A 27,254-nucleotide genomic window follows, 5' to 3' on the forward strand; every position below is an offset into this window, starting at 1 on the left:
CTGGATTCACCACACTGGTGACGGGAGACACTCCGGAGCCGGGTGAACACTGTTGTCCACAGGAGCCTGGAGTCGAGTGAAGGTTTTGCGAATCTTAGGAGACTGGAAACGAGACTAGTGTCGTAGTAGAGTCCGTAGTACACTGAAGGTAGCAGGCGTAGCTCTGTTCTTTTAGTGAACGAGACCGGACACTGACTGAGGTGAGGAGCTGGGTTATGTAGGGAGTAGAGTGGTTGATTATGTGCAGGTGTGTGATGGATGACAGGTGCTGGTGATTAGTATTCTGGTGAGGAGGAACGGTGTGGCTGAGATGAGGTGGAGCCTGGCGTGTCTGTGACATGTGTGGTTAATAAATAGGCCTGGCAGATACATATAACATATCTATGTAATGTCTTCCAAACTATATTTTAAAAAACAATAATCTAATGTATAATCTTTTCAGGGGCGTTATTGAAATATATTGGCGCGACCTCCGCTGCACCAGGACCATCTACCTCGTCAGCTGACATGACTGCTGCTGAGGGAACATCGTCAGAGACTTCAGGGCCATCTACGCCCTCCTCCGACGAGACTGCAGCTGCAGAGGTCATAACAGAGCTACCACAGCCTTCTACATCCTCCTCCGACGAGACTGAATCTGCAGATACTTTGCCATTTTTAAGTGTTTCTTAACAAATTTTAATATATTTAATAAACATTGTTTTCAAATAATGTTAGAGTTGTTGATAATTAATGTATCCATCTCTATTGTGTGTGTGTGCGTTCATTCAGTTATGAGCAGTGTGTGTGATTTGGTGGTTGTGCTGGGAGTGTTTTGGGGCCACAAACAAAATCTTGTTTAGGGCCACCAAAATCCTAGGGCCGGCCCTGCAATTACTGCATATAAAAGTAATTAGTTACTAGGGACTTTTATGTTAATTTTAAATGTCTGCTTCAGTTCTCTTAATAATGCACACAGAATCAACTTTTGGGGAAACACAACCCGACATCACGCTGCGGTGGCCAATCTGGCGATCAGACCAGTCAAACTGCTCACAGTCACCCTGAAAGATCAGTGACACCAGGAGCTATCCAGGCGGAGTTCATGGACCAAACTATGATACTCTGCCAGTTGTGTCCTGGTTTGGTTTATTTCATGTACCCAGTTTCGGAGTCTGTGTCTGGCTTACAGTCTATGCTGAAAAATAGCGATACCAAGAAGCTTCCTTTGGTTTGTGTTCATTGGTTTGAGAGAGAGAGCGGCAGCGGTGGTCAAGCGACCAATAGATTGAATGAGGAGAGGGAGTGGCAGGAGTGAGAAAGCTGGTGAATCAGAGAAATAAAACGTTGTTTTCTGTTACGTTCTAAAGCACAACGCCGCACAAACCTGCAGATAATCGCTGCAACGCCTGATTTGGTCTGAATGAAGTGATCGGGTGATGTTAGATCATAAACCGGAAAAAACCGGGGAATAGGCTGCGTTTGTCTGCTGTTCTCTGCAGTTGTCCACTATTTTCAGGTAAGACAACAATAATGAGTAACTAGGCCATTTAAATTTCAGTAACTGTGATTGTGTTATTTAATTTGAAAAAGTAATTAGTTACATGTCTAGTTAACACCACAAGTAGCGTTACTCCCAACACGAGTGAGTGAGTGCGCATGTGCCAGCCCGCATGCTGCCCGTTGCCGTAGCTCTGTTTCCCGTGCAATATTTAGTTTTCCCATGTTTTTCCTATTTATTGATATTGATATTATATACCTCCATTACTGCTGTGCAATATCTTAATAATCTCAATAAAATACACTAAACTCGAAAGTACATGCACCACAACTTATTACTTATATTATTACATTGTATTATTATACTGTATTATCATCATCAACCGGTAAACCCACTTGGTACTTCACACTTATTTTATCTTATATTTATACCCACCTGGTACTTAATTTATTTTCTGACCTGTTTCTATAGTGTTTTTATAGTGTAGTGTATTATATTTTTTGCTAGTACTTTCTCCCTTGTGCACTGACGTAAAGGCGAGCTGCTGTAACAAAGAGTTTCCCTTCGGGGATCAATAAAGTATTTCTGATTCTGATTCTGAACTCTGGTCATTCCTGTTACTGGCCTGCAGAGTTACAGATTATGGGCCTTAGACTAGGCTATGCAATGACAGAGTCAATACATTTAAAGGCAGAAGGCTACGCGCCCTCTGGACAATATAACCAACATGTGCAAGGAATCGCAAAGGGCTTTTCATTTTTGGTAACGCAGAAGTACTCTAGCGAGTTACTTTTTAATGCAGTAATCTTGTAATGTAACAAGTTACTTTTAAAAACAACGTCACCCAACGCTGAATGTGACCATGCCCAACTGTCCATCTTGACTTCAGCTTTTGTCACTTCCTCCGGCTGCAGCTGCCTGCTCTCATCACCTTTCCAGACCAGGCAATTCATCTCAGATGAGCCTTTTCTCCCATTACACAGAGAAACCGTGATGGCGAAGTCGGACCGAAATCCGCCTGGCTAAATTTACTCGTGTGGTGGGGCCAAGAGCTGGAGGGGACAGGAAATAGTGCAGGTTGTTAACATAACCTGCTGGAGCTAGCATGGCTAGCAGGCTAACAACAGCAGTCCACAAAAGTGTAAATTATACATTTTACTGTAACTGCGCTCTGTCTCTGTCCTTACACTCACTAACTTACAGCCAAACAGCATCCCTTCTTATGTGCTGCTTGTATTATTTTATTGTGCAGTTATAAACTGTAACCCTATTTTCTTGGTTGGTAGTGTTCTCCAGTCCTTCTGGCCTGTGGGGAATAAGCGAAGAAGTCTGCGCGAAGCGAAGGAGGCTGGTCACTTCGCAACCTGAAGCGAAGTGTCGCGCCACGTTCACATAGAAATGAATGGGAAGCGAATCTTGGACTGACAGCATGCACAACTATGGCAAGTGGTCCTGATATTAACTTTATAACTAAGATGCAGAACCATTTAGCAGTTAAAAGTTAAAAATAACAGTAGCCTGCATACTGTACCTCCACTTTGGTTTAAGTCCTGCTTCAAACCATGAATCATGGCTTTGAAGAACTTTGGATGATACTCAAAACACTCTTGGGTGTAGTGCTCCAAGTGCTGAGGATCATCTTCGAATATTTTTTTCATCCAGTCCTGTTTTATTTCTACTATCTTTTTGTTGCTGTCGCAGTAAGCCGTCTGAACGTCATCAACCTGTGCCGTACCCACAAGCTGGAAGTCTGAGACTCCAGAAGATGCTGTGAAGAAATACTTCAGGGAGTGTTTCACTGTAGGACAAACAAGGTTTATACGTTAAGTATAAATATACACACATCATCATCATCACACTTATCATAAATATGATGTATTCAGCAGGATTCTGGTAAAACATTTAGTCCGATCAAGTTGAAGTAAAAGTGAAACTAAGTCACGAGTGTGATCCTGGGAACAAAATGCAAAGAGCGTAAAGTAAAGATTTAAAATGTGATCTTACCTGGTGATGAAACGTGACAGAAGAGAAGCAACAAAAATAATTTGCTCATCTTGTTTTGATAAAGACGTGTGAGTAAAGGACCGAGCTGGTCCAGCTGTTTTGTCTTCTGTTTCCTCGCGGAGGGATTTGGGAGTGCCTCTGTCCTCGAGACTAGTGACCAGAGCTGCGTGGTAGAGATGTGTCGGTCGCGAACGAGTCGGCTCTATGAGTCGGCTCTTTTAAGTGAATGATGGGAGCCGGCTCCCGTCTGACGGCTGACGGCCGACCCCCGGCAAAAAAGAAGAAGAATGACAACAAACAAATTACACTTTTGAACAGAGCAGAAATATTTTTTGTTTTATATTATAGCAAATTAATTTGAAATATAGGGCTTCTGTATGTGTCTGTATAGAGTGTTGCAATTATTTAAATAACCACACTATTTTAGCAGTAGCAGAATAAAAGAGCGACTGTAGGCTAGAAGCTCAATCAGTAACCAGTAACCAGCTCCACATGTGTTGTGTGTATCAGTCCTACTAGCTGCTTGTTTGGTTCTGATGAGGAAAATGAAGCCCTGATACAGGAAGTGCCTTTATGATCCACAGCCCTTTTCTATATGACTCTTATTTCAATGCATCCTGACTTATACACACAACATTCATAATTTCATATCACTCAAAGAAAACATAACACCTTTAATGTGAAATACCAATATAAATATATAAAATATACAAATACTTTATTAATGTAAGAGCAACATGCAGAAAATTAGGTTAACTGAATTAATGCTGATTAAGTATTATAAACACGAGGATAAATTATAATAAATGCAAATTGAATTCAATATCTCAATGGTTAGAAAAAAGTCAAAATGCAAGCATAATTAAATAATGCCATTTTAGTCTTTAAATGACAATGAAATGTTTAAAATGAATGAATCATTAAAACACAATTTCTTTCTATTCTAATTGCTGTTCAATGTTTACAAAAACTCATCAGAGAAAAAATACCTTCTCTTTAAATTCCTGCAGTTATTATGAAAATATAAATTCTAAAAATATTTATTTAAACATATTTTGAAGAACGTTACGTTAATGTGCTGAGGATTTTAAGAGAATAGAAATCCTAGTTCCTCATAAAATAGCAGAAAATATTATAAATTATAAAATATTTCTGCATAGAAAATTTTATTTCATAATGATTATAAAATATACATCACATATTAATTGCTATCAAACACAAAGTATAAAGTACTTGGCTGAGTTTGTTTTTTTAAACACAGTGAGAGCTGTGGAGTATTCTGAGCTGGATGCGATTTTGTTCAGGATTTCAAATGTTTTTTAAGATTTGACCACGAAAAGTAAAATTCAGTTAAATTCTGTTGTATTGGAAGCAGAATTCGGATATTACAAAACCTCAGTAAATAAATCTGCCTGCATGCTTCTATATCATTGAGGTAATTTTTGTGAAGTGACACTTTAACCACAAACCTATAAGAATAATCACATTAAACAGAAATGACTTTATCAGAAATCTTTACCTGAGGATTTTGATTTCATTCAGATCTAAAATATTCATGATTTTTTTAAAACATTTTACCGGAGGGCCGCTTTTAAAGAACCATTACTTGTTTTAATTTTCAGTTATGACCTGATATGTGATATGTTGCCCATAGACTGTGTAACTGAAGTGGACGTAGTCACCGTGACTTCACCCACTGGTTTGTGGACTATAGTTTTGAAGCCTCAAGATTGGCATTTTGGCCGTCGCCATCTTGTTTTTTTGCAACCATTGACTGGAAGTGGCCATATTTGGACAAGATTTAGAAAGAATGCAGGTTTAAGGCACTTCAGCATTGGCTTCACTTTTCAGACCTGGAGGTTGCCGTATGAATTCAACAGGTGGAGAGTAGTCTCAATTCTTGCACATTGTACCTTTAAGATAAGTTTAAACTTTCTGTGACTTTACCCTATATTAAAAAAATTAGAAATGAAAAAATATTTTGCTTACAATGTGAGGGGCACATGATTTGACCAATTAACAAATTTGGAACAGATGACAAAAGTTAAACTGACAAGAAAGCTGCTCTTTTTAATCGTCGTTGGTCCTGATCACTGCTTTGTCCAGTCTGGTGACGATGTCGTCCTCTACACCAGAGAGCTGAAACACACAGTCGTACCTCCTCCAGTCTTCAGGTGTGACTGATGAAAGGTTCAGGTTAACACTCATCTGGAAGGATCCATCGTGGTTGGGGAGGATCTCTCCGTGCTCCACCTCCTCATGAAGCTCCATCTTTCCTCCAGAACATCACGGCTCTGTCAGGGTAGAAACCTGAAGCGTGGCAGCTGACTATTATGAGTCCAGTTCAGCAGCTTGTTTATTGGACTGAGGACACCAGAGGAGAGAAAAATTTGCAGCTGCCTGTTTTCAGCATATGAATGACAGCATATATTACATGTTCTGAACCCTGAGATAAATGTTCCAATGGAAACATAGCATCTAGCCTTAAAGTAGGGGAAAACCAGTGAAGAGCAGGGCCTGATGGACAAACTGAGCCTTTCGATTAGAATATGTTTTATGTTCACAATGTGGATGGAAAGATAATTATCCAGAAGTTTATTTACACCTTTGTCCAGTGTTTTAGGCAAAGTTTGAGTTTGGCCCATATTACACATGGTGAGATAAAAGCATGACGACAAAGTATCAAGTGTATCAACATGACTAGATATTATAATGCTAATATCAAAGTGGATAGTCATTTTTAAATAGCAATTCACAACATTAATCTACAAAGTGTATTCTGAGTTTGGCAGGGTGACAGACAGCAGTGAGGAGTGTGGTCCGGAGTTGATCCGAGCCCTAATTAGTATTTATTTTCACATCCTATTTATTGTTTAATGTACTACACTTTAAATGCTTAGTAAAAACATATGCATGTCAGGCAAATCAAGTTCACTTAATGATTATTAAGAGAAGAGTAGTAGCAGAGGCGTAGTTTCTACTAACCTTCTTACATGTTGAGGCAATGACATCACACGTGTTTAAACATAAAACACTTACAACAGTCAAAATGTTGGTGAGAATCTTCTGAAAAAAATCATACATCATTCTGCTGGTTTCGGGTGTATTGTCAAATATTTCGGTGACATTTGATCCAACACTGAGCAAAAAAGAAAATGTTGTGCATGCAGTACAAATTACAGCAAGATATTGAATATCACTGTGGACTCACTGTTTGACACCATAATATCTACCATCCAGAGAATGTCTGTGTTAATTTTGGTAGCATTTGAATGAAGACTGGAGATATAGATGTTAATTGATTTTGCATATTTTCAAAAATATTGAGTAACAGACTTCTGAATTGACTATAGGTTGCAGTGAGGCAATCAGTCCAAACCGTACCAAATATAAAAAAGTTGATTTTTTTCTTTTTCCTGGATTGGTCCAGATATGCTATGTGAAAATTATGATGTTGATTGTTCAAAATGTGTAGGAGGAGCAGCTGCCGAGTTTGGGAACTGTAGCTGTTATAGTTTCTGAGACCCAGATACTTTTAGGGCTTTGCTGCTTGGACCCCTAATAAAGATTCATGAAAAGAAATCTATCAACATTTTTTAAAACAGATTTAGAATTTCACATGTTAAAGTGTTAACTTTGTTCATCCCATAAGAGGAAACTCATTCAGTTTGTTTGTCAATCAGGTCTCTGATTCAGTCTCTCAGAGAGCTCAGAGCCGTTGTCAGGAGCTGTAAGGTCAGAAACAAACTGTGAAACAGCGTAAAGTCCACTCATCCTGCACTGAACTTTTCTAAACAGTAAATGCAGCAAACAAGTTTAAAAAAGTTAATTTGCACAATAATGTGAAATCCTTTTTAATCTACAGCATAAAGTGTGTGTCATATCAGTTGAAATAGAATCAAAGTAAGTTTTACTTACAAGATGGAGGGCATTTGGCTGAAATCCAAACAGAAGACAAATAATTTCAGTTACAGTTGTAAATGCCAGAATATCTTTCGTCACCTTATCTACCAGTGAATATGATCCCCTCTTCTACTCACTCAAACTGAAAAATGAATCCAGTCTACTCTTCTGTTTAGTCATTACTTTATTTCTTTTCTTATCACTTCTCTCCACATCATCATGGTATAGTCATATTATCTCAGCCTCACAGCTTCAAATTATGGCGTGCAGGGAACTGATGCTTGTTACAATTTTGCAACCTGGATAAAAACATTAACTCCAAGACTAAAATCAAAGTACTGAAAAATTCAATTCATCTTTCCATTTGTCTCTCTCACCTTTCTTCCTTTTGTAAACAATGAATCCAGCGGCAGCGATGAGGACGAGAACAAGAACCACTGCAGCAACGATGGGGACGGTCATGTCACTGGGCTTCTCTGTTGAACAAAAAAACAATAAAAAGAAATGAAGACTGGTACAGATAAAGCAGGTTAGAACAGAAGTACATCCATCCATCCAACGATTTTATTCATACATTTTTTCATACATACGGTTTGTTGCTGTGAACTAAGACTGACTTGGAGTTAATACAGTATAATCAATTATTTTAGCTGTTATCTTAAAAGTGTGTGTCATAGTGTGTGTGTAATAAATAAATAAATCATGTATAATTGAAAATGTAAATAAACACAAAGTAAAGTTCTCTTCAGTTTACCAAATTAGATATGGAATAAAATAATTTTTGTAGGTTTCAACATTGGCCTTTTTCTGTATTATTCTGAGTTAAGTAACGAGTGGACAGGCAGCACAAACCTGTCATTTGTGTGGTCAAAACAATAAGGTCTGTAAAATGCTTTAAACCGTTCTATGGCTTTAAGAAAATCAAAAAGGATCTTCTGATAATCTTGCTCAGCTCAATGGGGCGAGCAATGTGTATTGGTTTACTTAAATTTTTGAATTGGTTTATTATTATTAGTTTTTTGAAGATGAATTCTCAGCTTGGAGAACAAAAGCTCAAATACCCAACAAACCACAGACATGCAGTCCCATTCAGCCCCTCTAATCTCAGTCTTACCCCAGTTGGTCCTGATCACTGCTTTGTCCAGTCTGGTGACGATGTCGTCCTCTACACCAGAGAGCTGAAACACACAGTCGTACCTCCTCCAGTCTTCAGGTGTGACTGATGAAAGGTTCAGGTCAACACTCATCTGGAAGGATCCATCGTGGTTGGGGAGGATCTCTCCGTGCTCCACCTCCTCATGAAACTCCTCTCCATCTTTCCTCCAGGACATCACGGCTCTGTCAGGGTAGAAACCTGTAGCGTGGCAGCTGACTGGAGAGGAGGGAGTCTTCTGGAGGAGAGACACTGAGGGAAGCTGAGAGAGAGAGAGAGAGAGAGAGAGAGAGAGAGAGAGAGAGAGAGAGAGAGAGAGAGAGAGGGAGCGAGGGAGCGAGGGACAGGGGGTATAGAAAGACGAGAATTCAATAGGTAGAAATCAACATAAGAAACAGAGAAGCAGTTAAAGACATACTTTATGTGTGTTAGTTGAAAAATATCACAGCTGTATGCACAGCGAGTGTCAGTATCAGTAGCAGTGGTAGATAATTGAGGCTGGCCAACCTTAAAGGGAGCTCAGTCAATGACAGAAGGTGTGAAAATCCAAGCAACATAAATAAGTAAGTACACACAACAAGACTAAAGTCTACAGCCATGCTAGCAGCTCTGTGAGGCTGTACTGAGGTACAGCAGTGCTTTGAGCTAAATGCTAATGTTAGCATGCTAACAATGATGATACCAGCATGCTGATGTTTGGCAGGTATAATACCATCTCAGTTCTGCATGTTCGCATGCTAATATTTGCTAATTAGCACTAAACATAAAGTACAACTGAGGCTGATGTGAATGTCATTAGTTTTGCAGATATAAAAAACAATAACCGATATCATAAATTGGATTTATTAAAATTGGATGGATACTTTTTATTGACATTTTATTCAAACACCTGATGATGCTGTTAGATGGCTAATAATACTAAAATAGCCTTTGATGCAAATCATATAAAAGGTTTTTTTCCTCTGAGGGCCAATCCCAACATTAGTCTGTGTATATTCTGACATGTGCAGGCTTCAATGAACTCAAGACACAACAGATAAGTTAGACTCACAACATGTCAACAACTTTCCTTTCAGGTAAATGCACTACAGGTACAGGCCCATACACCCATCTTATGAGTTATAAGAACATATGACAGTACTAAAGAACAACCCATTTGCTACACAACCACCACACTGTCTGTATATAGACAGAGAAGGGAACTACACCACCACTAAAGAAACTCACTACAGTCAGAGAAGAAGGATCCGCCTGTTTTTATGGTTTACAGCAAAGCAGTCGATCACAGTGTCAATGTTCAGTGAAGCAATTTTGAAACACTGAAACTCTGTAAACTTACTTAACTCATTTTGCACTGGCTAAAACACTGAAAGTAATGTCAACCCAAAATGCATCTACTGATTTAGGGCTAAATCAAATCATGCTAATGTCAGACTGACTGGAGTGATAATACAATGGCAGTTCAGTCTGAGCTATATGAACATTGTTGTGTCCATGAAATCAGGTCATGTGATTCTACCTGTTCTCTGCAGAGAGCTCTTCCCAAAGGCCACATACTTCTTCAGCCACTCAGCAAAAATCTGAGTGAGGTAATTTTCATTGTAATGTTTTTCAGCTTTGTCAGCATCCCATCTCAGTTTGACGCTGTCAGCCTGTGGTTTCAGAGCGATCCATGTCAATGTCTTCAGGTCGAATGACATGAAGTCTTCTCCATCATAACCATACTGTACAAAAATATTAACCTCTCCAGTCTCATCATCCAACTCACAGCCACATATCCTCTGTAAAACATGGACACCTGAGAGAGAGACAGAGACAGAAACAGAGACTGCAGTTAACATGACGTACAGATGATATCTCCAGTGGAAAGATGATCTAAACAATATTGTGCATTTCATGATGCACTGCTATTCTCCCAGTCTTGTGGTGTGCTCATGATTCAAGAGCAGATAATCAGTGCACTTTTTCTTTATATGAGTGATGAAACGCAATTTCTATTTCACAGTTTCAAAGTTACAATGGTAGCTATTCTGTAAATTACCAGATGAAGCCAATGGCAGTAAACCAAGTGGTTATGTCTTCTTGCATTCTGTGCACATCAAACTGTTATATACACAAAGTCAGGCCAGTGTGGGTCACCTCATAGCTTTATAGGTTTATGATGCAGTCCTTGTTGGAGTCCAGCTGGAGACCTTTGTTGCATCTTTCTCCCCTCATTTTCATTCATCTTTTAACGGGCGCTATCTGAGAAAGGCATAAAATAAAATCTAAATTTAAAAAGCCACACCCGTGTGACACCTGCAGCCTTGGATGCAGCCTCAGGTTCAAGTGACCAGCATGACTGGCAGTTATCCAGGAATTCACTGAATCATAGTTATTGCATAACTTCTACTGGATTAGAAATAGAGCAAAGTGGGCAGCTGCAGAACTCCAGGGACCCTGAAAGCTCCAGGCTTACTGTGTCATCTAGTTTGGGAATATGCGCCACTAAAGCACAATACCAACTGACATGATAAGGAAAACTATGCTTTGCTCTGGACATTGGTTCAGTCGGTTATGAAAACACTGTACTCACCAAAGTAATTGATGAGATCTCAGAACGTGGCAACATCGCTATAAATACGTCTAATGGGGCGATCATTCAGGTTGTAAACAAGCTGACAGTTTTGCCAGATTAACTAGCACTTTATTTGGAGGTTAACCCAAAACGGAGAGCATCTGTAATGTTAGTATTAACAGGCCAGTTTGCATGCCGGTTAGATTTCTGTCCGACTTGATCCCGACTTGCTGTGATGTCATGCTGACATCAGCAATGATAACCTCATCAGATCAAGGCAGCTGCAGTTTTTAGAGCCAGGTACCGAAGTTGCTCTTCGACTGCAAAACTTCAGTGCATGATGGGAAACTCCTGGCTGTCCCCTGATCTAAAAGCTCATTGTCTCACATGTTTGACCACAAACATTACATGTTACAGAAACAAATTTTTGAATGTCTGATTTTGTACTATGAAGGTTTACTTTGTTAATGGAATATATATTCTGACAACAACTTTAATTTGTCTAATGGGGCTAGTAAAATAATTCCACATATTCCAGATACAATATCTTAGAATATATTCTTATTAATAATCTATTATAGTAATATGCAGAAACACAAAACTTTAGATGACAAGTCGGGCGTGAGGATTCTTGAAATAACACCTGTACAGACGGACGTTAAACCCCATCAGTTCAATCATCTGACAGGTCAGTGCAGGAAATGAAGGATGTCTTGTATTCCTGCTTTTCCTCCTCCTGTGTATGTGTGTAATTTAAAAAAAAGATATTTTGACTACTGATTGCAGTTTTGAATTTCTTTATCTCATGATTTGTGTTGACAGGCCCAGCAAACAAGTCTAACCAACAGCTGATTCATGGTTGGCATGCTGACCGGTGGGTAGCGGCCGGCCCCTGTAGGCAAACCGATATGATGACATGCTTTACATGAATTGCAGCTCCGATCTGAACTAAAATTTTAGCTTCACTTAATCGGCTCCCTATTCATGTCAGATCCGATTTCAAGGTGCTTTTCGTGACTTATAAAATTGTACATGGACTCGCCCCTTCACACCTGTCTGATGTCATTATACTTTATATCCCATCCCGTGCACTGCGCTCTCAGAATACAGGCCTCCTTTCTATCCCCAGAGTTAAAAAGAAGTCAGCTGGCTGCAGGGCCTTTTCCTATCGTGCCCCTTTCCTCTGGAATAATCTCCCTGCTGACATCAGACAGTCTGACTCTGTTGAGGCCTTAAAACTAAGCTGAAAACTCATCTTTTCACCTTAACTTTCAATTAGTGCTTATTCTTCGATGCCTCAGGCCTTGTATCTGTTACCATCATCCTACCGGCGGGTCGGTCTCAGTCTTAACCCTAGTACCTACAGTCCATGTTTGTTCTGTCGGCGAGAAAAGACAAAAAACCTGTAAACTTTCTGATAACCACAGCTTTTCTCTAACAATCTGTTGTTTTTGTTTCCCACAAATGTCCTAGTGTGCGTCTCTCTCTCTGTTCTCTCTCCTTAGTTTTCTCCTCCTAATCTTCTGTTTTCACGCAGGCCCATGAGATATAGCCTCTCCCCTTCTCTCCCTCTCTCCCCAGCTTGCAGGCTATCCTGTCTCTCTCTCCTCCCATGTGTTTGTTTGTCCCTCTATCTGTGTCAATGATGTGCTTGCCTTTTCTGTGTTTGTGTGGCCGGTCCTCTTTCCAGGTCTCCATGGTGGAGAGGAGGTCGCGTGGCTCAGGTCCTACTGGTGACACCTGAAGTTGCTCATTGGATCCGTATTCTTCACATATGTTTTACAATCTACATGTATCTGTAATTGTGTCTGTGTTTGTGATATTGGGCTATATGAATAAAATTGACGTGACTTGAATTTATATGTAAAATTATGTAGTAGTATGAAGGTTAAAGAGTAAATGTAACATGATTTTTCTGATATAAGCTACCTTACCTCTTAATTATTGGTCTGATAACATTTTATACAATCAGGATGTGATCTAACGGAATGTGAGTGTTTCTGTTACTTCCTGTACAGCCGGGGAATTACGCAGTCACATCAAGTTTCTGTTAAACAAAATTTTCCTGCACTTGGCCCCAAAAAAGGACGTGATTAATCAACTTCTCCATTCCCAAACACAGTGCAGCAGTGTTTCCATTGGCCGACCGAGTACTTCCGCCCGGTCCAAGTTGAACAAAAGGTGAACTCTAACCTGCAAATCCGCTACAGAATTCCTCGAATGGCCACTTGAGGCTGGCTCCAAAAGCGAGTCGATCTCCATTAGCCCGCATGTTAAAATGCCCAACTTCACAGCAGAATTAAACATGTTTACAGTCTGGTACAAAAAACAGTTTTGGTCAGCTAATTTCCCCTTTCATGACAACTGTACTGGGGTTGAATTTTTATATAACTCACCGTTTAAATTATTTAAGGCTTAAAGTTATGCATAATTAAGGGCATGGTCGCTTTGAGTGACAGGTGGGTGCCGTCACAGGTGGCTAGCCGCAGCAACCAGGCTTCATTCGGCCGCCTCACCTCCACCGACGCTCCACCTCTTTGCCCATTTTTGGATTACCCGGGACTTGGGCAGTGTCACGCACTGCCATGATGGCGACGGCTGGAGCCACCATGAGCTGTGCCCAGTTTGCTGTCAGGTCGTTAGGAGCCAAAAGGCTGCACAGGTGCCACATGTCAAGTACCCTCGGTTTCTATTTACTTTCATGCACTTCAAATAATTAAACTTTTTTCATTGCAGTTGAATTGCAAAATAAATTACATTTTGTATGAAATTTTTTGGGTATATGCATTGAGCCCCGGTTCCCTCTTGATATATGTTTACTTGTAATCAAACATAATCGAGCTGTAAAGGGGATATTGCATCTGTCATTAAAGTCGTGTTTTTGAACGAAATCGAATTAAACAGAACATAGCCACAGTTAATCTTAATCTGGCACGCTGGCTAGAAATAATAAATGCATTATAACACTTAGATGCTGATGCATCTGAAATGTTTCTCATTAGAACATTTTTCACTGCTTGCTAACGTTTGCTAACCTGAGTAAGATTGTAAGCATCAAATAACCTCGTTTGTAAGGCTAGCTTTGCATGTTACCTGCCTACCAATGTTTTCTTGCAACATTAAAGATGTGTTTTTGAGCAAATTAAACTGAACATAGCAACAATAATTTTAACCTGCCAAGCTGGCTAGAAAGTATGAATGTATTATTAATTTTAGCTGAAATGTTTTTCATTAGAACAAGCTTGATTTCTTGCCATTTGCTTTCTAGTTATGTTAAACAGTATTTTTGTAGATCATATTGGGATATATTGGACATATTTGGATAAATGATCATTTGCATATCTGGATAAAATTGCACTTGTGTGGTTAATAAAAAGGCCTGGAAGATACATATAACATACCTATGTAATGTCTTCCAAACTATATTTAAAAAAATAATAATTATCTTTTCAGGGGCGTTATTGAAATATATTGGTGCAACCTCCGCTGCACCAGGACCATCTACCTCGTCAGCTGACATGACTGCTGCTGAGGGAACATCGTCAGAGACTTCAGGGGCATCTACGCCCTCCTCCGACGAGACTGCAGCTGCAGAGGTCATAACAGAGCTACCACAGCCTTCTACATCCTCCTCCGACGAGACTGCAGCTGCAGATACTTTGCAGTTTCTTAACTAATTTTAATATATTTTAATAAACACTGTTTTCAAATAATGTTAGAGTTGATAATTAATGTATCCATCTCTAATGTGTGTGTGTGTGTGTTCATTCAGTTATGAGCAGTGTGTGTGATTTGGTGGTTGTGCTGGGAGTGTTTTGGAGCCACAAACAAAATCTTGTTTAAGGCCACCAAAATCCTAGGGCCGGCCCCGCAATTACTGCAAATAAAAGTAATTAGTTACTAGGGACTTTTACGTTAATTTTAAATGTCTGCTTCAGTTCTCTTATTAATGCACACAGAATCAACTTTTGGAGAAACACAACTCGACATCACGCTGCGGTGGCCAATCCGGCGATCAGACCAATCAAACTGCTCACAGTCACCCTGAAAGATCAGTGACACCAGGAGCTATCCAGGCGGAGTTCATGGACCAAACTATGATACTCTGCCAGTTGTGTCCTGGCTTGGTTTATTTCGTGTACCCAGTTTCGAAGTCTGTGTCTGGCTTACAGTCTATGCTGAAAAATAGCGATACCAAGAAGCTTCCTTTGGTTTGTGTTCATTTGTTTGAGTGAGAGAGAGAGAGAGAGACAGCGGTGGTCAAGTGACCGATAGATTGAATGAGGAGAGGGAGCGGCAGGAGTGAGAAAGCTGGTGAATCAGAGAAATAAAACATTTTCTGTTACGTTACGGTTACGTTCTAAAGCACAACGCCGCACAAACCTGCAGATAATCGCTGCAACGCCTGATTTGGTCTGAATGAAGTGATCGGGTGATGTTAGATCATAAACCGGAAAAAACTGGGAATAGGCTGCGTTTGTCTGCTGTTCTCTGCAGTTGTCCACTATTTTCAGGTAAGACAACAATAATGAGTAACTAGGCCATTTAAATTTCAGTAACTGTGATTGCGTTATTTAATTTGAAAAAGTAATTAGTTACATGTCTAGTTACCGTCACAAGTAGCATTACTCCCAACACTGGTCATTCCTGTTACTGGCCTGCAGAGTTACAGATTATGGGCCTTACACTAGGCTATGCAATGACAGAGTCAATACATTTAAAGGCAGAAGGCTACGCGCCCTCTGGACAATATAACCAACATGTGCAAGGAATCGCAAAGGGGTTTTCATTTTTGGTAACGCAGAAGTACTCTAGCAAGTTACTTTTTAATGGCAGTAATCTTGTAATGTAACAAGTTACTTTTAAAAACAACATCACCCAACGCTGAATGTGACCATGCCCAACTGTCCATCTTGACTTCAGCTTTATGTCACTTCCTCCGGCTGCAGCTGCCTGCTCTCATCAACTTTCCAGACCAGGCAATTCATCTCAGATGAGCCTTTTCTCCCATTACACAGAGAAACCGTGATGGCGAAGTCGGACCGAAATCCTCCTGTCTAAATTTACTCGCGTGGTGGGGCCAAAAGCTGGAGGGGACAGGAAATAGTGCAGGTTGTTAACATAACCTGCTGGAGCTAGCATGGCTAGCGGGCTAACAACAGCAGTCCACAAAATTGTAAATTATACATTTTACTGTAACTGCGCTCTGTCTCTGTCCTTACACTCACTAACTTACAGCCAAACAGCATCCCTTCTTATGTGCTGCTTGTATTATTTTGTCGTGCAGTTATAAACTGTAACCCTATTTTCTTGGTTGGTAGCGTTCTCCAGTCCTTTTGGCCTGCGGGTAATAAGCGGGCTACAATAATAAAAATAATCTTCTTTAATTAACACCGACACTGGAGACAGTGTACACACCATAAACTGTATATAAAGATGGACGACTCGACTCTACTTCCTCCCACTGTATAAAATGAAGCCAAAATATCCTGGATATGGGAGCTGCCATCTTGTGCTGGTGACGTCATTTGGAGCCAGAGTCTGCGCAGTAGTGATCGGGGTGGAGCCGCGGTATCGAGGTCCCGCCCACACACAGACTCAATCATGACGTGTAAGCCCCTTTTTACATCATCAAATAAATAATTAAAACCAAACGTATCAGAAAAATGAACACTTGAACACACATCAGCGTGAAAAGAACTACCTAAAATGACAGAAACCATCTTTGGGAAAAATGTATTTGACATATACTTTGATTTTTGAGTTTGGCTCATGTCCCATCCGCTAACATGGAGGGGGCGGGGTTTATGTCCTATACTGCAGCCAGCCACCAGGGGGCGATGGAGATGTTTTGGCTTCACTTTTGGGGAGCTGTCATGTCGTCCATCTTTATGTACAGTCTGTGGTACATCCAACTTCACTCTCTCTGGGTTCACAGCAGATCCCCACTCTACTGTCCCACACGTTACTCCGAGTCTGTTACACTCACAACTGTCCCTCGTAAAACAATAGCAGGTAGGAACTAAAATTACTCCTCCTGGCTCAAGTGGACATAAAATAGCAACTTAAATGTTACACATATAAATAAAACAAGTTAAAGTGCTATAAGTGATAATTAAATAATTATTGTATGTAATAATAAAACTTGACTATGCAAGTCCTAAATAATACTGTGGCACTATTCCTACTGAAATGTATATAACTCACCACAGTATACTGTAGGCTACAGTTTAATAAGCAACATACATTAGTATGGTAAACTTAAGTAATTAAAATAACCCCAAAATGTAATGTGTACAGTAACTAAGGTTACATAAAACAAGAGTATAAACCATATTTCCTGAATGAGAGGCCAGTCCCACCCCCTCTCTCAGACTGGCTGGACACTGAAGAACCTCGTGACTTTGGTGTCAAAATTAAATCAGACTGAAGTCTGGCTGGTCACTTCACAAGTGGTCCTGATATTAACTTTACAACTAAGATGCAGAACCATTTAGCAGTAAAAAGTTAAAAATAGCAGTAGCCTGCATACTGTACCTCCACTTTGGTTTAAGTCCTGCTTCAAACTATGAATCGTGGCTTTGAAGAAGTTTGGCACATTCTCAAAACACTGTTGGGTGTACCGCTCCAAGTGCTGAGGATCATCTTCGAATATTTTTTTCATCCAGTCCTGTGTTGCTCCTGCTATCTTTTTGTTGCTGTCGCAGTAACCCGTCTGAACGCCATCAACCTGTCCTGTACCCACAAGCTGGAAGTCTGAGACTCCAGAAGATGCTGTGAAGAAATACTTCAGGGAGTGTTTCACTGTAGGACAAACAAGGTTTATACGTTCAGTATAAATATACACACACATCATCATGACACTCATCATAAATATGATGTATTTAGCAGGATTCTGGTAAAACATTTAGTCCGATCAAGTTGAAGTAGAAGTGAAACTAAGTCACGAGTGTGATCCTGGGAACAAAATGCAAAGAGCTTAAAGTAAAGATTTAAAATGTGATCTTACCTGGTGATGAAACGTGACAGAAGAGAAGCAACAAAAATAATTTGCTCATCTTGTTTTGATAAAGACGTGTGAGTAAAGGACCGAGCTGGTCCAGCTGTTTTGGCTTCTGTTTCCTCGCGGGAGTGCTTCTGTCCTCGAGACTAGTGACCAGAGCTGCGTGGTAGTGATGTGTCGGTCGCGAACGAGTTGGCTCTATGAGTCGGCTCTTTTAAGTGAACGAGTTATACAACTAGGATAGTTTTTCTTGACACATCCCACTTTTTAACCATCAATATGACAGACAATTTCAATGTATTGCAGAAGAATATTGCATATTTATTTCTTGCAACAAATAAGAAAGTAACTGAGGCAGTGACCAGCAGCAGAAGTGGTACTAAATGAAGAGCCGGCTCTCGGAAAGGAACTGAGCCATAAGATCCGGCTCCTTCAAAGAGCCGTAATTCCCATCACTAATGCGTGGATGATTCTGAAACCTGAAACTAAAAATCGTGTCGTATCTTGTGTCAAATGAAGAATACCGGCACATTAGTGGGATAAGAAGAGAGGAGAATAATTGAGAAATATGACGATTTACACAAAGACATGATGGTAAGGATGAGAACAGTAAAACAACCTGCCAGTCCCAGCAGTGGACTTTCCATCACTTGATGAAGGGCTGGACATGAAGTGAAGCCCCAGTGACTTATGAACTTTCCAAACAGCCACAGTCAACATGTTTCATTTCACTGATGACTGGAATAAGTTGGCAATATGTGATGCAGAAACTGCACCATATTATAAGACAAGTTTAAATGACACATTTCACTTTACTGCAGTTCTGCTTTCTGTTCTGACGTTCAATCAGTAACCATTAGTTAGCTCACCATTTGTATTGTGTATCTCAACATGGACATATCAGTCCTACTAGCTGCTTGTTTGGTTCTGATGAGGAAAATGAAGCCCTGATACAGGATTTCTCCCTACTTCCAGTGTTCATGAAACTAGTGATGGGAAGCTTGAGGGGATCCGGAAGCTAAACGGCTCTTGTCTGGGAGCTAACTCTGCCTGGAAATAATCGTTTTTGAGAATATTCTCTCAGAGGGAACTGATGTCGCCACAACACAAAGCTTCTTGGCCATCAGCTTGCTAAGCCTGGGGTAAACAGGGGCTCGACTCTCCCACCACTTGAGGGGATCCTCATGTGTTGGAAGAAGAGGCTCCTCCAGGTAGGCTCGCACCTCCATGACAGCATCAGCGGTTGGATTCCTGGCTTCCACTGTTCCAGCTACCTGCTCATAGGGGTGGGAGATATAACAATGGGAGATACCATTTTTATGTGATTAGAGTAGATTAAATTATATTCAACTTTTGTCATTACACAGTGTAAGAGAACAGAGTAATGAAATGCAGTTTAGCATTTAATTAGAAGTGACAATAGTAGATTTGCATATGTACAGTATGTGCAGTATGTACAGATTAAATGCAGTGATTTACAGATATTGGAAGTTTTAGACTGAGATATCAAATATCTAAAAAAATGTGACTTATTGTTGCCACCCTTACTTCCTCATGGAAATAGCTCCAAACTATTGATCCAGCACCACTGCCTGCTCCTTCCAGTCCTTCCACAGCTGGTTGCTGTTGGATGGGTTTGCCACTGCTAATTCTTGCTGCTGCAGTTGACAGCCTTTGAAACGTCTCATCTGCTGTTCTGCCATCAGGGAAGGCCATCCTCTTAAAACGCGGGTCAAGTGCAGCAGCCTCTGCTAGTATGTGGTTGGCATGAATCATGTGGAATCGCGATGACATACTCGCACACAGACTGTCGATCACACCTTGCGCTACCGCTGTTGTAGTTTTTCGCCGGAAATCAGCTGTGGCTCTTTGAAGTCCCCTGGCCAGCACTATGACCTTCGAGGCTGTCAAGTAGCTGGTGAAAAAAAGAAAAAAAACTTTAATGTTACAATTTTAAAGCTGAAACAATGATAAATATTACAATGTATTAAACAGATATCTATTGTGGTATCAAATATCCATAATTTTTTTATCAGGAAATTGGCATGCAGGATACAGAAATCTACTGACAATGATATATACTCCAGTGTATTACACAGATTTCTAATATGGTATAAAATATTCATAATTTACTATTATGTACTATGCATGCATGCTAAAGAAATATACTGCTGTGCAACTGAGCAACATACCTTTCTGCACTGAGTTCCACAGTGACTTCCTCAAATGGTTGCAAGATTGTGCACATTTCTTGCACTGTGGTCCATTCCTCCTGGGACAGGTGGCGGACAGGTGCATTGGTGACGGCCAGGGTGGAGATTATAGCATTTTTACTGGCAATAAAGCTTTTCAACATGTAGTAGGTGGAATTCCACCTTGTAGGACAATCCTGTTTTGGTCGGAGCTCCTCCATCTTCATTTGTAGTTGAGTCTCCTTCAGTTTTTGTGCCCCCACGGTGCTTCTGTGAAAGTATTCCACTGCCTCTTTCACCTTATCAATGATGGGCTTTGAAGCTTGCAGGGCATCTCTTACCACCAGGTTAATAGTATGGGCCAGGCATGGTAGGTGCATCCATCCAATGGTTTGTATAGCCTTAGTAACATTTGCCGCATTATCTGTTAGGCAGCACACTACTTTCTTGTCCACCCCCCACTCTGCTGCAACACTAAGCAGCTGTTGTGCAATGTTGTCTGCTGTGTGCCGCTCACTGAATTCAAAACAGTCCAGGAGATAGGAGGCCACACGGAAATCCTCGATAAAATGGCAGGTTACAGACATATATGATGCTGTCGTTCTTGAAGTCCAACAGTCTGTGGTTAAACAGACAGCTGGTACTTTGACACCCTTCTCTTCAAAGATGCTGTCTCCCTGTCATACATATCCGTGACCTTCTGGGCTAGTGCCTTCCTACTTGGAGGAATGTAGGAGGGGTTGAGCGCCTGTGAATATTTTTTGAATCCTGTGTCCTCCACTATTGAGAAAGGCTGGAAGTCAGTGGCTATCATCTTTGCCAGCTCTTCGTCTATCTTCTCCTGTCTTAATGGGGTCAAGACAGGAGGTAAATATTGACTGATGGATGTCTGCTTTCTTTTTGGTCGTGCCTGGCCAGGCAATGTGGGCCCAGTGGGGTCAGAGGCTGCTGTGGCTGCAGCTGCACTTGATGTGGAGGCAGAGGAGGCAATGGACACATCAGTGTCACTGTTGTTGTCTGAGTCTGGCTCTGCTTTCAAACCTGTGACCTGCAGTGTTGGGTGTTGAGTCTTCAAATGCCTGTGTAAATTATTTGTTGACCCAGACTTAAATGAAATGACTTTTTGACAAATGCTGCATTTAGCTTTACTGTTTTCTTCGCGAGAAAAGTGCACCCAAATGCTGCTCCTTTTCCTCTGGCTCATTTTCAGATGTGTCACGTGTGTGTCTTCTTCCTTTCGAAGTCCGAACGACCCACTATTACTGACGTTGGCACTGAGACAGAGAGGCAATCGCACGTGTTTTTTTTTTTAGTTTTTTTTTTTTTTTAACTGGAGTAAGCATGTGACGGCAGCGTGCAGACGTCATGGCTCCGCTCCTACCCAATGACAGAGGAACGCAGGGTTTTTTTCCACTGGAGTACTCACGTGAAGGATGCGTGCACAACTAATAACTAATATCATCACGCTATAAAGGGTTGGCCTGCGCTGGGTGCGCCCCTCCCCCTATAACTGTTCTGTCTCGCGGAGGAGCTCATTTGTGTGCATCTGTGTGAAACACGCATAGGAAAAAAGAACGACAGAAAGAACGGCTCCCCTCCAGCCGCGACTCGGCTCCCATCGTTCATGTTTATGAGCCGTTCAAAAGAATCGGTTCGTTCGCGAACGTCACAACTCTAGTTGAAACTGACATCGATCTTCTCATCCAACTCCTCTGTGAGAATACTGAATGCTCAGGTAATATTCAAATTACCGCAACTATAGTCACAGATGAGTATGTGGAGCCAAACTCTTGAAAATTTGGGACTTTATTGAAAAGCCAAACATCAGCACCAAAAGAAAGAGCAATACATTTGATTTTGACATTAATTTCTGGTTATCAGATGTGCCAAAAGTTGGGTGAGCATTCCTATGGAAGCCCAGTATTCACGTTAAATGATATCATTAGGTCATGCAGTTGGCCCTGTGACAGGCGACACTATTCTCTAACCCTGACCTAACGTACCTTCAAGCTGCCTTTAAATCCTTCACTCACCCAAGTAAAGAGCAGACACTCTGCAGCCTTATATCTACTGATTGTCTCTGCTCAGGCTAAACTACACTGGCTGGCCCAACAGACTTTATAAGAAATCTAATGTGAATGCCATGGCCAGTAGTCCAGCTACCATCACTGTCTATCTGGTTCCACTAGTCTTACCAATAGCTACTAGTAAGTAACCCCTGTGGTATGAGGAACTTTTCATGAATTATGTCTCTTGTCCTGTCTTACCAAATAAAAGAAGGAAGTCATGTTTCAGTCTCTTTTAGTTCTGTAAAGCTATGTAATGTGATACTTGTCATATGGCTGGATTCAGTCTCTCAGAGAGCTCAGAGCCGTTGTCAGGAGCTGTAAGGTCAGAAACAAACTGTGAAACAACGTAAAGTCCACTCATCCTGCAATGAACTTTTACATTTACTGAACAGTAAATGCAGGAAACAGTTTTGAAAAAGTTCATCTGCACAATAATGTGAAACCCTTTTTAATCTACAGCATAAAGTGTGTGTCAGATCAGTTGAAATAGAATCAAAGTAAGTTTTACTTACGAGATGGAGGGCATTTGGCTGAAATCAAAACAGAAGACAAATAATTTCAGTTACAGTTGTAAATGCCAGAATATCTTTCGTCACCTTATCTACCAGTGAATATGATCACCTCTTCTACTCACTCAAACTGAAAAATGAATCCAGTCTACTCTTCTGTTTAGTCCTTACTTTATTTCTTTTCTTATCACTTCTCTCCACATTATCATGGTATAGTCATATTATCTGAGCCTCACAGCGCTTACTGTTGGTTACTTCAAATTATGGCGTGCAGGGAACTGATGCATGTTACAATTTTGTAACCTGGATAAAAGCATTAACTCAAAGACTAAAATCAAAGTACTGAAAAAGTCAATTAATCACCTTTCTTCTTTTTGTAAACAATGAATCCAGCGGCAGCAATGAGGACGAGAACAGGAACAACCACTGCAGCAACGACAAGGACACAGTCAGTCTAATAATACAATTTTAACTATTAGAGAAAAAATTCATCAAGTCCTGCCTACACTGGTGAAAATTACAAATGACCTTTTATATTGCATCAGAAAATGGACTTGTTTCTGTACTTGTCTTGTTAGATATTAGTGCTTTGTTCGACACCATTGACCATCACATCCTATTACAGAGACTGGAACATGTAATTGGCATTAGAGGAACTGCAGTAAGCTGGTTTAAATCCTATCTATCAGATCGATCTCAGTTTGTACACGTTAACGATGAGTCCTCTGTGCAAGCCAAAGTTAGTCACGGAGTTCCACAAGGTTCTGTGCCTTCACCGATTCAATTCACCTTATATATGGTTCTTGTAGGCAATATTATTAGGAAGCACTCCATAAACTTTAATTGCTATGCAGATGATACCCAATTATATCTATCGATCAAGCCAGATGAAACTAACCAGTTAGCTAAACTTCAAGCATGCCTTAAGGACATAAAGACCTGAAATTTTCTGATGTTAAACTCAAAAAACTTCACAGAACTGAAGTTATTGTACTTGGCCCCAAACAACTCCAAGACACATTATCTAAAGATATAGTTAGTCTAGATGGCATTGCCATGGCCTCCAGCACCACCGTAAGGAACCTCAGAGATATCTTTGATCAGGAATTATCCTTTAACTCCCACATGAAACAAACTTCAAGGACTGCCTTCTTTCACCTACATAACATTGCAAAAATCAGGTACCTCCTGTCTCAAAATGATGCCAAAAAACTAGTGCATGCATTTGTTACTTCTAGGTTAGACTATTGCAATTCCTTATTATCAGGCTGCCCGAATAAGTCCGTTTAGACTCTCCAGTTGATCCAGAATGCTGCGGCACATGTACTGACAAGAACTAGGAAAATATATCTTATTTCTCCAATATTAGCTTCTCTGCACTGGCTCCCTGTAAAATCCAGAATAGAATTTAAAATCCTTCTCCTCACCTACAAAGCTCTTAATGGTCAGGCACCATCATATCTTAAAGATCTCATAATACCTTATTACCCGAATAGAACACTGCGCTCCCAGGGTGTAGGGTTACTTGTGGTTCCTAGAGTCTCCAAAAGTAGAATGGGAGCCAGAGCCTTCAGTTATCAAGCTCCTCTCCTGTGGAATCAGGTCCCAGTTTGGGTTTGGGAGGCAGACACCATCTCCACATTTAAGAGTAGGCTTAAGACTTTCCTCTTTGATAAAGCTCATAGTTAGGGCTGGCTTGGTTGAGTCCTGAACCATCCCTTAGTTATGCTGCTATAGGCCTAGACTGCTGGGAGACTTCCCATGATGCACCTCTTTCCTCTCTCCTTCTCTCCCTCTCCATCTGTATGCATTTTTATCCCATTAATGCATGTTACTAACTCGACATCTTCTCTCTCCCGTAGTTCTGTGCTTTCTCGTTTCTCTCCTCTCTCCTTCTGTCGCTTTCAGCAGGTATTTCTACCTCCAGAGCTGCAGAGTCTGGATCTGTGGTTGTGGGCCACCTGCTGCCTCCGTGTTCCTGCTTGACAACTGCTACTACAGTTGTTGTTATTGGCTCTGTTACTAATACTGTCATTTTTTTCATATAGCTGTCATTCCTATTATTATTAATTTATTAATATTAACACTACAATTACATCACTACTATTTTAAAAATTCTAGGTGGTATTTGCATTGTGCTTCCCTCTCCCCCCATCCCCCCACCCCAAAACCTCTCTCTCTAAACCTCTCTCTCTCTCTCCAAACCTTTCTCTCCCTCTCTCTCTCTCTCTCTCTCTCTCTCTCTCTCTCTCTCTCAAAACGTAACACACCACCACTGAGTCTCGTTCTGTCCAAGGTTTCTGCCTCTTAAAGGAAGATTTTTCTTGCCACTGTTGCCAAATGCTTGCTCGTGGTGGGATTTGTTGGGTCTCTATTAATAATATTATAAAGAGTATGGTCTAGACCTGCTCTATAGGAAAAGTGCAATGAGATAACTTCTTTTATGAGTTGGTGCTATGTAAGTAAAATAAATGTAATTGAATGATTCTGAATCAGTCGCTCTTCCATCTTCAGTTACTTCAGTTTGGCTGACCTTCCAACCGGATGATATGACGTCCTTGGACGGAGGGTGAAGCAAGTCATGTAAAGCAAGTTCTGAAGTTTGATCCACCAGGGGGTGCCAAAGTCTTATTCATGATAATAATACAACACTAACTGAACTAGAAGAGTGCACTCTGCCAGGTGTGTCTGGGGGCATGTGGGTGGGGAACAGGAAGTGCAGGGCAGGCCGTGTGCCATGCATGAGAGTGGTGGCATGAAGGGGAGACAGGTTTTTTGTATAGTGTAATATAATCTCTATAAACAAATATCTGCATAAGAATGCAGAATCTGTAGGCAAGGGACAAGATTTTGGTATCAGAAGCATTCTGGTTTCCATTTGTATTCCGACTAGTATTGACCAATCACATCGGCAACACATTGGCTGAATTGCAATCTCGGAACCGATCGGCTATCGTTAGACGACGATTTAGCTTTTTATCAGTCTCGGAACCCTAGAGATTACCTTTTTATTAGCTTTATAAATGTATCTGCATTCAAATCATTGCGAGACAATAGCCGATGAGTTCCAAGATTGCTAATCGGACTGTAAACAATGATTGGCGCACGGAAGAGGAAGTCTTGGCCCGGATATCCTTTATCTGGATATCCGCTGGCTACACCGGAAGCCCCGAAACAGAGGCTAAATCGTCTCAGACGAATGCCGATGGGTTCCGAGATTGAGAGTAGTATAGTATGGTGTAAGTTTTCTTATAGGCTATGCAACATTTTTAATAAAGTGTTTTTGTATAATATAGTTTCAGTTTTCTTTAAGATGTACAGAATAGTGTAATGGTATTGTAACCGAGCGTCCGGGGGTTCGCCCAACTGTATCATCTTAATAAGGAAACAATAAACGGTACGATAAGTCCAAACTTCTCAATTTAAACATTATTTATTTAGAACATTTTGTTGTAACACACCACACAAAATAAAACCCCTCCCAACCTCCCGCTCCTCTCCCAGACAAAGAAGAGTTGAATCTCACTCAGTTGTCCCTCCCGGCTCCTTTACTGTCAAGATGGTGGCGAAGATAACAAAAAAATCACATATATCATTGAAACGCCGCTGCTGGCTGTTTGTTTAACAAACCAACTGCAAGAAAAACACATACACAACCAGAGCTACACATAATACAGCCTCTATGCTTGACTCAAACTGTTCACTCGTAGTCCTTCAGAATTAATGTTTGCCATTACTCAACAATCTGATAAACAGTAAATTCATCAAATTCAGTGACCCATGTCTCATCATGGAGTGGGCGCGGTTTCATCTAAACTGGGTTGGAAAAACGATGGAAAAACGATAGACGGACAGGCGCCCAAACGAGCTCCTTTGATTGGCCAAGTGAGAGCACGCAGAACTTGCAAAAAACAGCATCTGAGACTTGTAGCGGCAGATTCAAGCCGTTGTAGTCACTTGTTTGTGGGGGAGAAAAACAATTCTACAAGTTTACAACTCCTAAAGTATTTTTCTCTGTAACTTCAAATTTTCTGATAAACATGTGTGACTATTTTCTACAACTACAAATTCCACTGTCACAGGTGCTCAGTTGTTTTGCTCCAATAATAACTTCATACCCAACTGGACACAGATTTTGTGTAATGTAAGCCATAAAAAACCTTTAACAGTGCATTAGTAAGTATAAAGTAGCATGTTATGAACAGTATTTGAGTGTACTTTGTTACATTTCTCATCATGATTCATAAGTAGGTGTCCATTTTTTGGACTAAATATATAGATATATAACTGCTCTAACTAGATATCTAACAGCCTGTAAATTATACTGTTAATAATCACGTTTTTTTCATGTACAAAAAAATCTGTCATTTTAATTATCAATATT

At 40.6% G+C, this 27,254-nt stretch overlaps 2 protein-coding genes and 1 long non-coding RNA gene across 7 annotated transcripts; all 3 read right to left on the reverse strand.

The window, feature by feature from the left end:
* Positions 1-5,743: 5,743 nt before the first annotated feature.
* Positions 5,744-18,257, reverse strand: LOC122872723 (major histocompatibility complex class I-related gene protein-like). Of its 5 annotated transcripts, none has more exons than XR_006377267.1 (8): positions 18,107-18,257; positions 17,635-17,901; positions 10,060-10,338; positions 8,502-8,804; positions 7,765-7,863; positions 7,403-7,420; positions 6,470-7,212; positions 5,744-5,848 (listed from the first exon to the last, which is right to left on the reverse strand). XR_006377267.1 is itself a non-coding variant. In XM_044188756.1 (7 exons), coding segments are annotated over exons 1-7 (1,017 nt in total). In that variant the 5' UTR covers positions 18,156-18,257; the 3' UTR covers positions 5,801-6,548. The 5 variants fall into 5 exon arrangements, 3 of the variants coding, with proteins under 3 accessions (XP_044044691.1, XP_044044689.1, XP_044044690.1); XR_006377268.1 differs by having other exon boundaries at positions 5,751-5,848; positions 6,470-6,550; XM_044188756.1 differs by having other exon boundaries at positions 5,801-6,550.
* An 883-nt stretch (positions 18,258-19,140) lies between these two features.
* LOC122872725 (E3 SUMO-protein ligase ZBED1-like) lies at positions 19,141-21,106 on the reverse strand. Its single transcript, XM_044188758.1, has 4 exons — positions 20,937-21,106; positions 20,293-20,808; positions 19,649-20,015; positions 19,141-19,374 (listed from the first exon to the last, which is right to left on the reverse strand). Exons 1-4 carry the CDS (start codon positions 21,104-21,106, stop codon positions 19,141-19,143), a joined length of 1,287 nt encoding a protein of 428 aa, XP_044044693.1.
* A 976-nt stretch (positions 21,107-22,082) lies between these two features.
* On the reverse strand, positions 22,083-23,309 carry LOC122872724. Its single transcript, XR_006377269.1, has 3 exons — positions 23,234-23,309; positions 22,874-22,891; positions 22,083-22,676 (listed from the first exon to the last, which is right to left on the reverse strand). It is a non-coding gene; the product is annotated as an uncharacterized LOC122872724 (long non-coding RNA).
* Positions 23,310-27,254: the final 3,945 nt, after the last annotated feature.

The sequence above is a fragment of the Siniperca chuatsi genome, unplaced genomic scaffold, assembly GCF_020085105.1.
Source record: "Siniperca chuatsi isolate FFG_IHB_CAS unplaced genomic scaffold, ASM2008510v1 Contig00093, whole genome shotgun sequence".
Lineage (NCBI taxonomy): Eukaryota > Metazoa > Chordata > Actinopteri > Centrarchiformes > Sinipercidae > Siniperca > Siniperca chuatsi.